Raw genomic sequence first — 15822 nt, 5'->3', positions numbered from 1 at the left:
CCAGATTCTCTTTTGCTGTTTTCACTGTCAGTGTGATCTTAAACAGTATATGTATTAAGTCTGTCTCAAATCTTACATACACGTGTGTGATTATTTTATTTGGACTTCTCTGGCTTTTGCTTCATCAGTTGTAGTTTTACTTTCTGTCTTTAATTTCTCCCTCCCCACTGGTTTCCTCTCTCCAGTTATAAATGTATATAAAGCGTTTGAATCTATCCTTAATCCTTCTCTATAAGTTACTCCATTTCTATCCTTTTAGTATTTCCTTCTTTCCTTAATATCCAACTGAATCCTTTTTGCCACCTAGCTTCTATCCCCATTTTTTTCTTTCCAGTTGTTCTCTCCAAACCAGTAACTTCTTGATCCCTATACCCAATGGCCTTTTTTCAGTCTCCCTTTTTGACTTAAATAAAATTTGGTATTGATAGACCACCTCTCTTCCTTCCCTCTTTCTTTTTCCTTTAATTATGAAAATATGCAAATGTTCAAAATATTGGTAGAATGAACACAACATATGAACTGTCTAGATTTAACAACTATTATTTCGTTCAGTCAGTCATATATTTCACTATACTTCATCTATTTTTTTTCCCTTGATATTTTTTTTTACTAAATTGTGGATGTGTATGTGTGTTCTCAGTCATGTCCGATTCTCTGTGACCCCATTGACTGTAGCCCTCTAGGCTCCTCTGTCCATGGGATTTTCCAGGCAAGAATACTGGAGCCAGTTTCTATTTCTAATATCAGGGCATCTTCCTAACCCAGAGATCGAACCGCATCTCTTGCACCTCCTGAATTGGCAGGCAGATTCTTTACCACTAGCGCCACCTGGAGATATTTTAACCTAAAGATTTGAATATGTCCTCTAAAAAACCATGTTCCTGTATTATGCCAATACTATTTTCCTATCCAAAAACATGAACAGTGATTCCCTAATATTGTCTAATCCCAACTCATATTTAAAAATTTCCATTTGTCCCCAAAATGCCTTTTCAGTTCAGTCGCTCAGTCATGTCCAACTTTTTGCAGCCCTGTGGACTGCAGCACTCCAGACTTCTCTGTCCATCACCAACTCTCAGAGTTTGCTCAAACTAATGACCATCGAGTCAGTGATGCCACCTAACCATCTCATCCTCTGTTGTCCCCTTCTCCTCCTTTCTTCAATCTTTCCCAGCATCAGGGTCTTTTCAAATGAGTCAGTTCTTTGCATCAGGTGGCCAAAGTATTGGAGTTTCAGCTTCACCATCAGTCCTTCCAATGAACACTCAGGACTGATCTCCTTTAGGATGGACTGGTTGGATCTAGCAGTTCAAGGTACTCTGAATAGTCGTCTCCAACACCATAGTTAAAAAGCATCAATTCTTCGGTGCTCAGCTTTCTTTATAATCCAACTCTCACATCCATACATGACCACTGGAACAACCATAGCTTTGACTAGATGGACCTTTGTTGGCAAAGTAATGTCTCTGCTTTTTAATATGCTGTCTAGGTTGGTCATAGCTAGTCTTCCAAGGAGGAAGCATCTTTTAATTTCATGGCTGCAGTCACCATCTGCAGTGATTTTGGAGCCCAAGAAAATAAAAATCTCTCACTGTTTCCATTCCTTTTATATCTGGTTAGTTCCAGCCAGACTGTGGCTTCGTTAAGGACTGTGCATTTCATTTGGTCTTTTGTGTTTAAGTCTCCTTTAATCTTGTACAGAACCTCTGCCCCGGCCTCCACTTTCCCCTCAGGATATTGATTTATTGAGTTGGGTCGGTTGTCTTCAAGAATGTCACCTTGCAATTCTGCTTCCCTGTTACGTGTTACGGTAACAGATAACATCTAATCTCAACAGTGCCATTTAGGAGGCTGTCCTGGCATTGTTTAGCATATGGGCTCAGTTGTGTCCAAATCCTTGCCATACCATGGATTGTAGCCTGCCAGACTCCTCTGTCCATGGGATTTTTCAGGCAAGAATACTGGAGTGGGTTGCGATTTCCTCCCCCAGGGTATCTTCCCATCCCAGGGATCAAACCCACAGCATCCCTGGCCTGTATCCACTAGGTGGCGGTAGTACCCAGGTCGTAATAAATAAAACTGTCTTCAGACTTTGCTAAAGTCCTGTGGGAACCCCAAATTGAGAATCACTAATCTAATTGCTTTGGCCTAGTCAATAAAGCAGAAATAGATGTTTTTCTGGAACTCTCTTGCTTTTTCCATGATCCAGTGGATGCTGGCAATTTGATCTCTGGTTCCTCTGCCTTTTCTAAAACCAGCTTGAACATCTGGAAGTTCACAGTTCACGTACTGCTGAAGCCTGGCTTGGAGAATTTTGAGCATTACTTTACTAGCGTGTGAGAGGAGTGCAATTGTGCGGTAGTTTGAGCATTCTTTGGCATTGCCTTTCTTTGGGATTGGAATGAAAACTGACCTTTTCCAGTCCTGTGGCCACTGCTGAGTTTTCCAAATTTGCTGGCATATTAAGTGCAGCACTTTCACAGCATCATCTTTCAGGATTTGAAATAGCTCAACTGGAATTCCATTACCTGTACTAGCTTTGTTCGTAGTGATGCTTTCTAAGGTCTACTTGACTTCACATTCCAGGAAGTGTGGCTCTAGGTGAGTGATCATACCATCGTGATTATCTTGGTCGTGAAGATCTTTTTTGTACAGTTCTTCTGTGTATTCTTGCCACCTCTTAATATCTTCTGCTTCTGTTAGGTCCATACCATTTCTGTCCTTTATCGAGTGCATCTTTGTGTGAAATGTTCCCTTGGTATCTCTGATTTTCTTGAAGAGATCTCTAGTCCTTCCCATTCTGTTGTTTTCCTCTATTTCTTTGCATTGATCGCTGAGGAAGGCTTTCTTATCTCTTCTTGCTAGTCTTTGGAACTCTGCATTCAGATGCTTATAGCTTTCCTTTTCTCCTTGGCTTTTCGCTTCTCTTCTTTTCACAGCTATTTGTAAGGCCTCCCCAGACAGCCATTTTGCTTTTTTGCATTTCTTTTCCATGGAGAGGGTCTTGATCCCTGTCTCCTGTACAATAGCACGAACCTCCGTCCATAGTTCATCAGGCACTCTATCAGATCTAGTCCCTTAAATCTATTTCTCACTTCCATTGTATAATCATAAGGGATTTGATTTAGGTCCTACCTGAATGGTCTAGTGGTTTTCCCTACTTTCTTCAATTTAAGTCTGAATTTGGCAATAAGGAGTTCATGATCCAAGCCACAGTCAGCTCCCGGTCTTGTTTCTGCTGACTGTATAGAGCTTCTCCATCTTTGGCTGCAAAGAATATAATCAGTCTGATTTCAGTGTTGACCATCTGGTGATGTCCATATGTAGAGTCTTCTCTTGTGTTGTTGGAAGAGGGTGTTTGCTATGACCAGTGTGTTCTCTTGGCAAAACTCTATCAGCCTTTGCCCTGCTTCATTCCGCATTCCAAGGCCAAATTTGCCTGTTACTCCAGGTGTTTCTTGACTTCCTACTTTTGCATTCCATCCCCTGTAACGTAAAGGACATCTTTTTTGGGTGTTAGTTCTAAAAGGTCTTGTAGGTCTTCGCAGAACCGTTCAACTTCAGCTTCTTCAGCATTACTGGTTGGGGTGTAGACTTGGATTACTGTGATATTGAATGCTTTGCCTTGGAAACGAACAGAGATCATTCTGTCGTTTTTGAGATTGCATCCAAGTACTGCATTTCAGACTCTCTTATTGACCATGATGGCTACTCCATTTCTAAGGGATTCCTGCCCGCAGTAGTAGATATAATGGTCATCTGAGTTAAATTCACCCATTCCAGTCCATTTTAGTTCGCTGATTGCTAGAATGTGATGTTCACTCTTCCCATCTCCTGTTTGACCACTTCCAATTTGCCTTGATTCATGGACCTGACATTCCAGGTTCCTATGCAGTATTGCTCTTTACAGCATCACCAGTCACATCCACAACTAGGTATTGTTTTTGCTTTGGCTCTATCCCTTCATTCTTTCTGGAGTTATTTCTCCACTGATCTCCAGTAGCATATTGGGCACCTACCAACCTGGGGAGTTCCTCTTTCAGTATCCTATCATTTTGCCTTTTCCTACTGTTCATGGGGTTCTCAAGGCAAGAATACTGAAGTGGTTTGCCATTCCCTTCTCCAGTGAACCACATTCTGTCAGAGGATGAGATGGCTGGATGGCATCACCGACTCGATGGACATGAGTTTGAGTGAACTCCGGGAGTTGGTGATGGACAGGGAGGCCTGGCGTGCTGCGATTCATGGGGTTGTAAAGAGTCAGACACAACTGAGCAGCTGAACTGAACTGAATCTAATTGTGTCCTTCTCTTTTTTTTGTTCCATTTCTTTTATCAAACAAATTGCATTTATTAAAAAAAATTTCCCCAATTGATGTTTGTAAAAAACTTGTGTAACTACCAGCTGGGACCTCTAAATAGCCAAAGATGGTAAAATAACAAGACACAGAAGGGATATTATTTTTTCCAAACACAGATCTCTCAGGCATTAGTTGACTATACAGCTTCTTCCAGAATTAGAAGGTTTAACCTTTTTCTATTCTGATAACTTATTGGCTACATTTTCTTTTTCTCTGCTTTAGACTGATTAGCTTAATTACTTTCATTTGCCAGCTTTCTTGTCAGCTTTGTATTTTAGAGGTATCTTGCTGACTGCCTAACTTCACTGGGGTATCCACTATCACATGTGGATGAGTGGGTGATATTCTTTTCCAAGGTATCTAATCCATACCCTCAAAGGAAAGAGAGAGAGTAGCTTGTAACTTTCATACCTTATTTATAGATGTGTATTTTTCATGTGGAGAAAACAGTGATTTGGGGAGACAGAAGTATTGTGAACATGTGGGAAATAAAGCCACATGACCTGAAAATTTTTTAAAAAAGCTTTAAAAGGGAACATAGGATACAAGAGGTTCAGACTGTGCCCTGTAATTAATAGGAAACTGGTGAATGTCATATTTTTCTAATATTCTTGTGGCCTTATACTGTTGGGGGACATGAGAGACTGACCTGTTCCTCCCCATCCTCCAGCTTCAAGAGCATCAAGAGGAGATTGAGGGGATGATGAATGCCCTTTTCAGGGGTGTCTTTGTACATCGGTACAGGTGAGTTACTGGGCTCCTCTCATTGAAGCAGCTGGGTCCTCAGTTACGGAGTCTGTAGAAATAACAAGGTCCCCTCCTAACCCTGTTATCTGGTTAGTCCCGCAGCTCGGAAAAAACTCTATTAACAAATGTTCCAAATTAGGTTTAATTTATTCCTGCCTACAAAGGATTGTATAAACTCTTCTGGGAGGGAAGATAAAAGCATCAGGCATTGATGAGTAGTATTCTGCTCCAACTTTGCCCAAGACCTCCCCTCCCCCATCTTCCTGGGGCTTGAGCCTTGAGAGGACAAGAGGAGAGAGCCAAAAAGAGGGCCTTTCTGAGGGTTTACAGCTCTGCAGGCCTTTTCCCAGCCCACTTCACCCTGCCTTTCACTGTGCTAAAGGCAGGGGAGTTTTATACTGGGTAAACAACTGGTAGAATTAAGGAGTGTCTGTGAAGTGGAATCCACACACACACGTGGATATGTTGTACAACATAGAGAATATAACTCATCGTCTTAGGATAAATGAAACATAATCTTTAAGAATTATTAATCTCTGTTGTACACCTGAAAATTATGTTGTACATCAGCTGTATCTCAGTTCACCACACACGCAGTTTGGCCGATAGTTAAGATTCCAAAATCAGTTTAAAAGGGGCATGGAGGATAAGTTTTAATGATTGGTTATAGAAGGGAACTGTTCACTTTTTAATGTATTTTATTTACATTAGGAGGAGGAAGAGAAAGAGCTAGTAATTGATGTTTAATCAAGAAATAGACTCTTCTGTGACAAAGAGATATCTGCTAGGATAGAAAGTCAGTTTGGAGAGAAGGTGAAAAGGGTCAGTTTTCTCTCTGTGCCTAGGGATGTCCTTCCTGAGATCCGTGCTATCTGCATTGAGGAGATTGGATCTTGGATGCAGAGCTACAGCACCTCTTTCCTCACTGACAGCTACTTAAAGTATATTGGCTGGACCCTGCATGATAAGGTGAGAGTTGAGTCAGTCCTCTTCCCTGCCCCAGGATGCTTCAGCTTTTCCTGATCTGGCCACTTGGGTGTTTCACTAGTGATCAGTGATGAACTCCTCAAGACAGTGAACCTCAAAACTCCCCTAGTACTGGGGAGGGTAAGAGAAGTTAGGGGAAGGAAGGGTATATTTAGGGGAGTAAATGCCTTAAAACAGAGTTGAGGGGAGAAAGACTTTCCCTATGAAAGGGCAAGAAAGTTATTGATAGGGTGGTAATACAAGTGCTGGGGTGGTAGCCAAAAGATCCTCTTAATCAGGATTGCTTAATTCTGCTGAAAAGGAGAGCTTTGGGTTTTAAGTGAGAAGACAGTTGTTCATTCTCTTTGAGACATCTCAGAGTCTTCAATATCGAGGACCCCAGGCCCAGGATGAGCAAGCTGAGGGGGAACGATGGAGATCCAGCAGGGGTAAGGTGAGGAGGAGTCATTCATATTTCCATTCTCCTCGGTAGCACCGAGATGTGCGTCTGAAGTGCTTGAAGGCTCTCAAGGGGCTGTATGGCAACCAAGACTTGACTGCGCGCCTGGAGCTCTTTACCAACCGCTTTAAGGTAAAATCAGGACTGTGCTCCTGTGCTTGGCTCTCTCTGTGGTTCCCATTTCCTCACCTCATTTTCCCACTTCTATTGCTTTTATGTATCTGTGGCTATCCCACTATCTGCTTCTACACCCTCTCTTTAGGAATCTCTCAAATTCTAAGAGGATGGTGTTTGGGGATGGATACAAGGAGGTACTAAGTGATGTTCTCCTTACAGGACCGGATGGTTTCCATGGTCATGGACCGGGAGTATGACGTGGCCGTGGAGGCCGTTAGGTTGCTGATACTTATCCTCAGGTGAGTCCTGGGAAGTGGAGAGACAGGCATCTCAGGGTTTTTTTCAGTATCAGACAGGCCCTTCCGGAGTCTCTTTCCCTTCACCCATTGTAGGTTGACTCCTGTCTGTGTACAGGTTGAAAGACCGAGATCATCCCCAAGTTGCAAGAGCTCAGGGGGAAATTTCCCATCTTCTCTAACTCCATATCCCTCTCTCTCTGCCATTCTTCTTTTTGCAAGTTCTTTGTGAGTTAATCCTTGTTGGCTTTGCCTCGTTTCTAACCTCAGTTGTGCCAGAGGACAACATCCATATCCACCTGCTCGTTCTGCTTTTCTCCCGGCAGGAGCATGGACGGGGTGCTGACAGATGCAGACTGTGAGAGCATCTACCCTGTCGTGTACGCCTCTAACAGAGCCCTGGCCTCTGCTGCAGGGGAGTTTCTGTACTGGAAGTGAGTGGGGCTCCTTTTCTTTGTTTCTTTAACACCATCTTCTCTTGGTTTCTCTCCATCATCTGCTGCTGCTCTAAGCTCCCCTCCCCAACCCCTTAGTCTCCCTTGGTGCCTCCTTCCCTCCTCAATCCCTGGAGACTTCCCTTAGCTCTGCATCGCTTTCTCCGTTAAGCCCCTCCCTCTGCGGTAACTTGGACTCTTCCTTTCTCCTTTGCTGTGCCTTTTCCCTGCGTCCCTTCCACCAGGCTCTTCTACCCTGAGTGTGAGACAAGAGCGCTGGGCGGGAGGGAGCGACGCCGAAGTCCACGCCCCCGGAGGACTTTCTTCTACCTTCTGCTGTCCTTTTTTGTGGAGAGTGAGGTGACGTATGGAAAGGAACTGTTGTGCTAAGATGTGCAGGTAGAGAAGGATGGGAGCTGACTCTACACACAGGGGAGAAAGGATTCATCGGGAGCCACTTCTAGTGTGTTAACATATGACTTGGCATCTCCCTTCTCCCACAGCTCCATGACCACGCCGCATACTTAGTTGACAGCCTGTGGGACTGTGCGGGGCCTCTGCTGAAGGACTGGGAGAGTCTAACAAGCTTGCTGCTGGGGAAGGACCAAAGTGTGTGCCAGCTGGTAGCCAGGGAGGGGCCCTCTCCCCTCCTTTTAGGAAACCAGGAGAGATTTCTCTCTTGACTTGTAAAAGGCATAGGTCATGGGTAATGGGGGTGCTTGAGGGGGTTCTTAGGGATCGGGTGTGGCTAATCGATGAATCTGTGTTTTCCATCCGCCTACCAATCCAGACCTGAGCGATGTACAGGAGAGCACGCTGATAGAAATCCTTGTGTCCAGTGTCCGGCAAGCTTCAGAGGGCCACCCACCTGTGGGACGGGTCACAGGGAGGAAGGTACAGCGTGAGGGGTGCGGGGGTGAGGGGTGTTGGCAGTGTTAAATCCAGGCAGGTACTGTCTGTCCTCATCCTCAAGCCTTAGGTTAGGGTGCTCCTTCCTCTGCCTCTCAACGGATTCCATTTCTAGCAAAAGAAATCTGAAGGGAGCTGCTTATCTTCCTAGGAAGATAAGATTATCAGGCAGAGGAATACACATACATACACCTTTCCCCCATCCCCAAATGACTGATTTCAGGGCTTAACCCCAAAAGAACGTAAGATCCAAGCCGACGACAAGGTGAAGCTGACTGAGCATCTCATCCCCCTGCTCCCCCAGCTCCTGGCCAAGGTAGAGGTGCCTCATCGCTCAGCCTCTGGGAAAGGGCGGGCGGAAGGGAGTAGCCTCCAGAGTAGCAGTGTGGCGGGTTGTGAGCAGGCTTCCCTCTGAATCGCCGCAGTTCTCAGCTGACGCAGAGAAGGTGGCTCCGCTGCTGCAGCTTCTCAGCTACTTCGACCTCAACATCTACTGTACCAGGCGCTTGGAGAAAGTGAGGGGAGGAGACGACACATTCCCTCTGGCTTGCTGCTTTTGTCCCAGAGCCAGAGATTCCACTGCCAGTACCTGGCTTTTCTTAAGGACACGGATTCTAGAAAAACCAAGAAGCCTTCCTTCTCTTAGGCATCTTATCCTTGAAGTTTAATGTTGTCAGTGCTGTTTCCTTTCTCCTGTCTCTAGTCCCCGCAGGAGGAGTTCCCTTCCCCAGCTACCCCACGACACTGTTCTCCCACCTTTTCTCTCTCAGCACCTGGAGCTGCTCCTGCAGCAGCTCCAGGAGGTGGTGGTGAAGCACGCGGAGCCTGCGGTGCTTGAGGCTGGCGCTCACGCCCTCTATCTGCTGTGCAATCCTGAGTTCACGTTCTTCACCCGGGTGGACTTTGCCCGCAGCCAGCTGGTGGATCTCCTGACCGACCGCTTCCAGCAGGAGCTTGAAGAACTGCTTCAGGTTGGAAGTAGGGCTACGTGACAGGACTCCCCAGACCTGTGTGGGAGAGGCCACGAGATATGGGGGTGTGGATCCACGAGTTTTTGGGGAAATGCCACGTGGACCTCCTTTCTTCCGCAGTCGTCCTTCCTAGATGAAGATGAGGTATACAGTCTGGCAGCCACTCTGAAGCGCCTCTCTGCCTTCTACAAGTGAGCAACTCCCCTCCTGCTCCCTCTTCTATTGCTGCCGGTGTCTATTCCAGTGTAACATTTCCCTCTTCCTGCCTCCACCCCCCACAAAGTGCCCACGACCTAACCCGCTGGGAGCTTTATGAGCCCTGCTACCAACTCCTCCGAAAGGCTGTGGACACAGGAGAGGTTCCTCACCAGGCAAGTAGACAAGTTGGCAATGTGGAAGCAAGTGGAGTTTTAAGGGCCCCGTGTCCTAGGTGGCCACCTTGCAGGTGGTTCCAGCCCCAGGGATGTGGAGTGGACGAGAGAGCTCCGTCGTGCATGTTGTTCCTTCTGTCCCACTCTTGGAACGTGAATGTACTTTTCCAGCACCTGAAAACAGTCATTCTCTTTGGCTTCTGGGGAGTCAAGGATAATATTGAGGGATTATAGGAGACTTTAAATCAGGAAGAGATGGCATTCCTGCTCAGGATAGAATCCTCTGAAGACTGTCCAGAATCACTTTTTTCCTCACCAGAAAAGGAAGTAGGTCTCTCCTCATCTCATTCTCTCTCTCCCGGTCTGCTTTTTTCTTCCTTGTTTCCTTCATGTGTATCTGCCTGTCTGTGTCTCTCCCCACCTGCCCGTTACTCTACTGATCTTTGCTCTTTAACATGTGGTTCTTACAGGTGACCCTGCCAGCCTTGACTCTTGTCTATTTTTCCATTCTTTGGACACTAACCCACATTTCTGGATCAGATGCTTCCCAGGTGAAGACGGGTCTGAGGAGGGGGAACAGGAATGGAGTACCAGTGTCTTCATTCCTTCCCCTGAAGTCATTGTCTCCACAGAAGCAGCTGTTGGATTTGAAGGGCAGGATGGTGGCCTTCTGTGAACTCTGCCAGAGCTGCCTCTCAGACGTGGATTCTGAGATCCAGGAGCAGGTGAGCGTTCGTCAAGGATGCATGTCGACTGTAGCCCTACTCCCGTGGTCTGAGGAAACCCATTCTGAGGGGAAATTAGCAGTATAATTTCTGTCGTGGTCAATTTTCTGTCCTTTTTAAGCATTCTTTTTTCCCCCAACAGGCTTTTGTCTTGTTAAGTGATCTGCTTCTCATCTTCAGTCCTCAGATGACTGTAGGGGGGCGAGAGTTCCTTAGGCCCCTTGTCTTTATTCCTGAAGCCACTCTGCAGTCTGAGCTGGCCAGCTTCCTCATGGACCACGTCTTCATCCAGCCTGGGGAGCTGAGCAGTGGTACCGGGGCTTGGGAAGGGTTTGGGGCTCAGGCCTGCGGCCTTGGAGGGCAAGAGGCCTGAATTGTGATTCTGATGCTTCCACTCTGCACTTGGGGGGAGCCAGGTCATTCCCAGGAGGATCGCTTACAGATTGAGCAGCTGCACCAGCGGCGCCGCCTCCTGGCTGGGTTCTGCAAGCTGTTGCTTTATGGGGTGCTGGAGATGGACGCAGCCTCGGATGTTTTCAAACACTACAACAAGGTACAGCGGGGCGCCAGGCTGAGAATGGCTCTGACCCATGACCTCAGACACTGTAGCGCTACAGAAAGAGTGGGGGAGATGATAGTACCAAGCTTAAAGGAAAAGTCGGGGGGAAGGCCCGTAGTTTAGAATAAAGGGACAAAGAAAAGAGACTTAGTAGTAAACAACTGTGGAGAAAAAGCTGTTAGGAAGAAATTCATTGGAGGGAAAATACCTCAATCTTCCTGTCCAGAAAATTTTCTTTCTGTGAGCCTAGTCTGTGGAATGGGGTAATGTAAGAAGGGGAATAAAAAGAACAGAAGAGGGTTCAGTCCTTCCAAGGTACCTAGATACCTACCTTGGTCTCCTCAACCCACCATCGTGCTGATTTCTATTTATTGAGTACCTAGTATCCCAGGCACTAAGGGCTCCTCAGTGAACAAAAGTCAACTGTTCCTGTCCCCTGGAGCCTCTGTTCCAGGGGAGACAAACAGCGAAGGTGTCAGTGCGGTGGCAGTGTGTTCTGGCAGGTTCCTACTCTTCTCTGAGAAATGGACTCCAGGCAGGGTTTCTTCCCTTCATTATTTGCCTAAACCGTGATTCCTCTTGGGGCTTTGTCCCGCCTGGCTGGAGATGTGGTATAGTATGAGTTGTTTCATGCTTAGATTCATATTCCCTACCTCAGGTCCTTTTGGAAGGAGGTAATAGGGCTGTGAAGAAAAAATCAAAACAGAAACAGTCCTTTCCTGTGGTCAACATCATTTTCTCTGCTTCTTTCCCATCAGTTCTACAATGACTATGGTGATATTATCAAGGAAACATTAACTAGAGCAAGGCAGATTGACCGAAGCCACTGTTCCCGAATCCTGCTGCTCAGCCTCAAGCAGGTACCCCTTCTGCCTGGGGGGCCTCAGACCTTCTCTCCCCCCTCTGCAGCCCACCCCTAGCTGTTCAGAACATGAGCTCTTTCAGAGCAGGACGTTTCTAACTTATTTTGACTTTTATTTCACATGACAGTCTCCTTCATAACTAGTAGCTCCATAAAAAGTAATTTATTTTAACTGTCGGGGCAGTTTCTACCCCACTCCCATAGAACTTCTATGTGAGTTAGTACCTGGGAGCACCAGCAATAAAGTGATAGCCAGTTCCTGATTTTCTTCTAGTCTGTTGTCTCTCAGCTCCTTCAGTTACTACAGACATTTTAATTTATTGTTACAGAGCATAGTGAAGCCTTCTCTGGTGCAAGGCAGTCAGAAATAGGGTCAGTGACCTCGGAGGAAAGAAAGTAAAAACAGCAGATGGCGTCCCAAGCCCTTTAGAATTTCTGGACAGAGAAAGGAATGCTGTACTTGCTTGTTCTATCTTGTTCCTCCCTTTCCCGTGTGCCATGTCTCAGTTATACACAGAACTGCTGCAGGAACGAGGGCCCCAGGGCCTGAATGAGCTTCCAGCTTTCATCGAGATGAGGGACCTGGCCAGGAGATTTGCCTTGAGCTTTGGACCCCAGCAGCTACAGAACCGTGACCTTGTGGTCATGCTACACAAGTAAGGAAGTATTGGTAGAAGGCAAGGTACTTGAATCTTCCAGAGTCTGTGTACAGGACCAGCTGGGAGTGAGGTCTCAGAGGGAGGGTCATCAGGTCCAGGAGTAGCCATCACACGGGTGAGGGGGTATCCCTGGGGGACAGGCTGGGTCCAGGGGGAGGAAGAAGCACTTGGACAGGATGCCTCAGCCCTGGGAGAGAGTTGGGAGGGGCCTGTCTTCCTAAAATGATTCTGCTCAACCAAGGGAAGGCATCAAGTTCTCCTTGTCTGAGCTTCCTCCAGCTGGCTCCTCCAGTCAGCCCCCAAATCTGGCATTCCTGGAGCTCCTTTCGGAGTTCTCCCCCCGACTCTTCCATCAGGACAAGCAGCTGCTGTAAGTTAGGGGTGGGTGCATAAAGATGTGGGTGAGAGAGGAAGGGTGTGGTGAGGGCTGTGACCACTTCAGCCAGGCTCCATCCCGCCTCTCTCTTAGACTGTCCTACCTGGAAAAGTGTCTGCAGCGTGCCTCCCAGGCACCTGGTCGTCCCTGGGGTCCAGTCACCACTTACTGCCACTCCCTCAGCCCGGGAGAGAACATGGCAGAGGTCAGCCCTCAGCGCTACCCCCGCTCCAAGAAGAGGCGAGTTGAAGGTGAAGTGTTGTGAGTGTGGGTGTCAGGGTGCTCAGCTACTGCCTTGATTGCCACTGCTGAGTGAAGCAGCACGTGGTCTTCTGCCTCTTTCACAGTCTTGCGTTTGGTCAAATATTCATGGAGCCCCTACTATCATTAAGGCTACTCATTTTCTTCAGGGTTTATCTAGCCAAGTAAAAACAGCCAACTTCTATGAAAAATTAAATAGAAACTAATGGTAAAAACCAAAGATTGAACTAAAATTCTGTACATTTATGATGCCTCTTGTTGACATCTTATATTGTTGTTTTGCAATTTTTAAAAATTTTATACAGTCTTCATGATTTTTATAGTCTTCAGATCATTACCTGTCATATTTACGTAAGTTTTTTCTTTAAAGTGATTTTTTTCAAATACAGTTTCATCTTGTGATAATACCCTAGAAATCACAAATTTGAGGTGTAAGTTAGTTTTCTAGTGTACATTTTAAAATACTAGTAGTCATACCTCATTCCCCCAGGTCTAGGTAGTATACTTACCTATTTCTTGTCTCTGGGTTTGCTTATTTTGACATTTTATGTAACTGGAATCATAGTCTGTGGCCTGTGTCTTCTTTTAATGAGCATGTTTTTAGGGTTCATCCATTCTTAGCATTTATCAGTACCTCATAACTTTTCGTGGCTGAATAATATTCCATTTGTATGGAAATGTCCTTTTATCCATTCATCAGTTAATTGACATTTAGATTGTTTCAACTTACTGTTAACACATGATGCTACTGTGAACATTCATGTGTAAGTTTTCGCATGGATGTAGGGATTTCACTTCTCTTTAGATATATGTAGGAATGAAATTGCTGGATTATATGGTAACTCTGTGTGTAACTTTATGAGGAATTACCAAACTGTTTTCCAAAGTGCCTCCTTTGTTTTGCAATTCCTACAGCAGTTGACAAGGGCCCCAGTTTCTCTACATGCCAAACTTGTTATTGTCTTTTATTTTATCCATCTCTTAGTGACTGAATTGGTATCTCATCCATTATAGCTTAAATTTGTATCTCCTTAAATACTAATACTGTTGAGCATCTTTTCACATGCTTATTTGCTATTTGTATATCTTCTTTAGAGAAATATCTATTCAAATTCTTTGCTCATTTAAAAATAGGGTTGTCTTTTTATTGTTGTCTCTTACCAGATAAACAGAAAAAATTTTCTCCCATTTTTTGTCTTTTCATTTTCTTGATGGTGTCCTTGAAATACAAAAGTTCTTAATTTTGATGAAATTCAACTTTGCTGTTTTTTTGTTGTTTTTGCTTTCGATGTCATATCTTAAACTTTCCTCATCTAAAGTCACGAAAATATATTCCTGTGTTTCTTCTGAGGGTTTTCTAATTTTAGCTAATACATTTAGGTCTGTGATCCATTTTGAGTTAATTTTTGTGTGCAGTGTGAAATACGGTGTGAATTCTTTTTAAGGTCTTCTGTATACCACCTAAAGTTATCTTTCATACCACTAGGAAACTCTGCTTTTAATCAGTAAAGTAATACTTGTTAAGGACCTACCACATGCAAGATACTGTATTAGGTGTTTTAGAGGTCATGACAGATTCTCAAGCAGCTTACCATCTAATAGAAAAAAAGGAAAATACATTTACAGAAAATCTGAGCTGTGAAGTCAGCAGTAAGTGATAACTTCCCCGGGGTTGGACAGATGACTGCTATAGAATTCAGAGAAGAAAGGTATCATTTTATGTTCAGTTGATCTATGAAGGCTTTATCAAGAAGATGGTATTTAAGCTAGATCTTGAAAAATGGGTAAGATTTATATAAGCTGAACAGAGGAAGAATAAGTACCACAGACTAGCAGAACAGCACAAGCAAAACAGAGGTCAGTGTTTGCCAAAGCACATGAATAGATAGATTGGTTTGCCTAAAACAGAGGGTTTGTAAAGTTAGGATAAAACTGAAAAAATTGGTTCCACTGCTCGTTCATCATACTTACTGCGCACCTTGCATTCAGTCGTGCTTGGAATCCAGGAGTGAGCTTTCTTTGGAATAGTGTCCGATAGTGATGTGCTGTGGAAGAGGGTGGGGAGAGTCTTACAAAACGTGATCAGGGAAAGCCACAGAGTATGAATGCAGGGCAAAAACTGGACAAAGTGAGAGGGGGTGCCTGGTGTCTATCAGAATAGCAGATGAGGACTTAACCTGGCGTTCCAGTGGTTAAGACTCTGCTTTCAATGCAGGGGCTGTGGGTTCAATCCCTGGTCGAAGAACTAAGATCCCACATACAACACAGCCAAAAAGTTAAAAAAAGGGGCAGCTAAGGGAATAGCATACAGGCGGGTGCAAGTGGTCCAGAGACCATGGTGGGGTGTCTCTGGCTTGTTCAAAGAATAGCTAAGGAGGCCAGTATTGCTGAGTGGAGATTGTGTAGGATACAGGACCAAAGAGGTTGTCGGGGTCCCAAGCATAAGTCAGAATAAAAACTCTGGCTTTTACTCAGAGTGAAGTGCGTAAACGTTGAGGGATTTGAGCAGAGGAGTAACAGGATCCACCTTATATTTTAAGGGGTTCCTGGGTGCTGTGTGGAGAACTGACTGAAGGAGAGGCAGGGCTTGAAGGCAAAGAACTGCTGAGGAGGCCTGCTGTAGGGGCCCAGACAGGCAGGAGCGGGTGAACTGGGGAGAGAGAGATGTGAGAAGTCTCGTAGTAAGAGAATGTAAAATATGAGAGAAAGGAGTTGTGAGAAAGGAGTTGTGAGAAAGGAGTTGTGAGAA

General features: G+C 45.2%; 1 protein-coding gene across 4 annotated transcripts in view; it reads left to right on the top strand.

The window, feature by feature from the left end:
* Positions 1-15822, top strand: part of STAG3 (stromal antigen 3) — a 28840-nt gene that overhangs the window by 9264 nt on the left and 3754 nt on the right. For 3 of the 4 annotated variants that reach the window (XM_040262529.1, XM_040262521.1, XM_040262545.1), the window contains 21 exons: positions 5031-5104; positions 5953-6076; positions 6567-6665; positions 6870-6949; positions 7273-7380; positions 7626-7740; positions 7884-7989; positions 8171-8274; positions 8513-8605; positions 8715-8804; positions 9060-9260; positions 9381-9451; positions 9544-9631; positions 10102-10182; positions 10249-10356; positions 10499-10667; positions 10773-10909; positions 11674-11775; positions 12285-12433; positions 12678-12806; positions 12906-13063. In XM_040262529.1, coding sequence (XP_040118463.1) covers positions 5031-5104; positions 5953-6076; positions 6567-6665; positions 6870-6949; positions 7273-7380; positions 7626-7740; positions 7884-7989; positions 8171-8274; positions 8513-8605; positions 8715-8804; positions 9060-9260; positions 9381-9451; positions 9544-9631; positions 10102-10182; positions 10249-10356; positions 10499-10667; positions 10773-10909; positions 11674-11775; positions 12285-12433; positions 12678-12806; positions 12906-13063 — 2386 coding nt within the window. The remainder of the gene's footprint in view (positions 1-5030; positions 5105-5952; positions 6077-6566; positions 6666-6869; positions 6950-7272; positions 7381-7625; positions 7741-7883; positions 7990-8170; positions 8275-8512; positions 8606-8714; positions 8805-9059; positions 9261-9380; positions 9452-9543; positions 9632-10101; positions 10183-10248; positions 10357-10498; positions 10668-10772; positions 10910-11673; positions 11776-12284; positions 12434-12677; positions 12807-12905; positions 13064-15822) is intronic. The other variant, XM_040262537.1, reaches the window with a different exon arrangement.

Source organism: Oryx dammah, unplaced genomic scaffold, assembly GCF_014754425.2.
Source record: "Oryx dammah isolate SB20612 unplaced genomic scaffold, SCBI_Odam_1.1 HiC_scaffold_2, whole genome shotgun sequence".
In the NCBI taxonomy this organism is placed as follows: domain Eukaryota; kingdom Metazoa; phylum Chordata; class Mammalia; order Artiodactyla; family Bovidae; genus Oryx; species Oryx dammah.
This window is presented reverse-complemented; position numbering and strand designations above follow the sequence as displayed.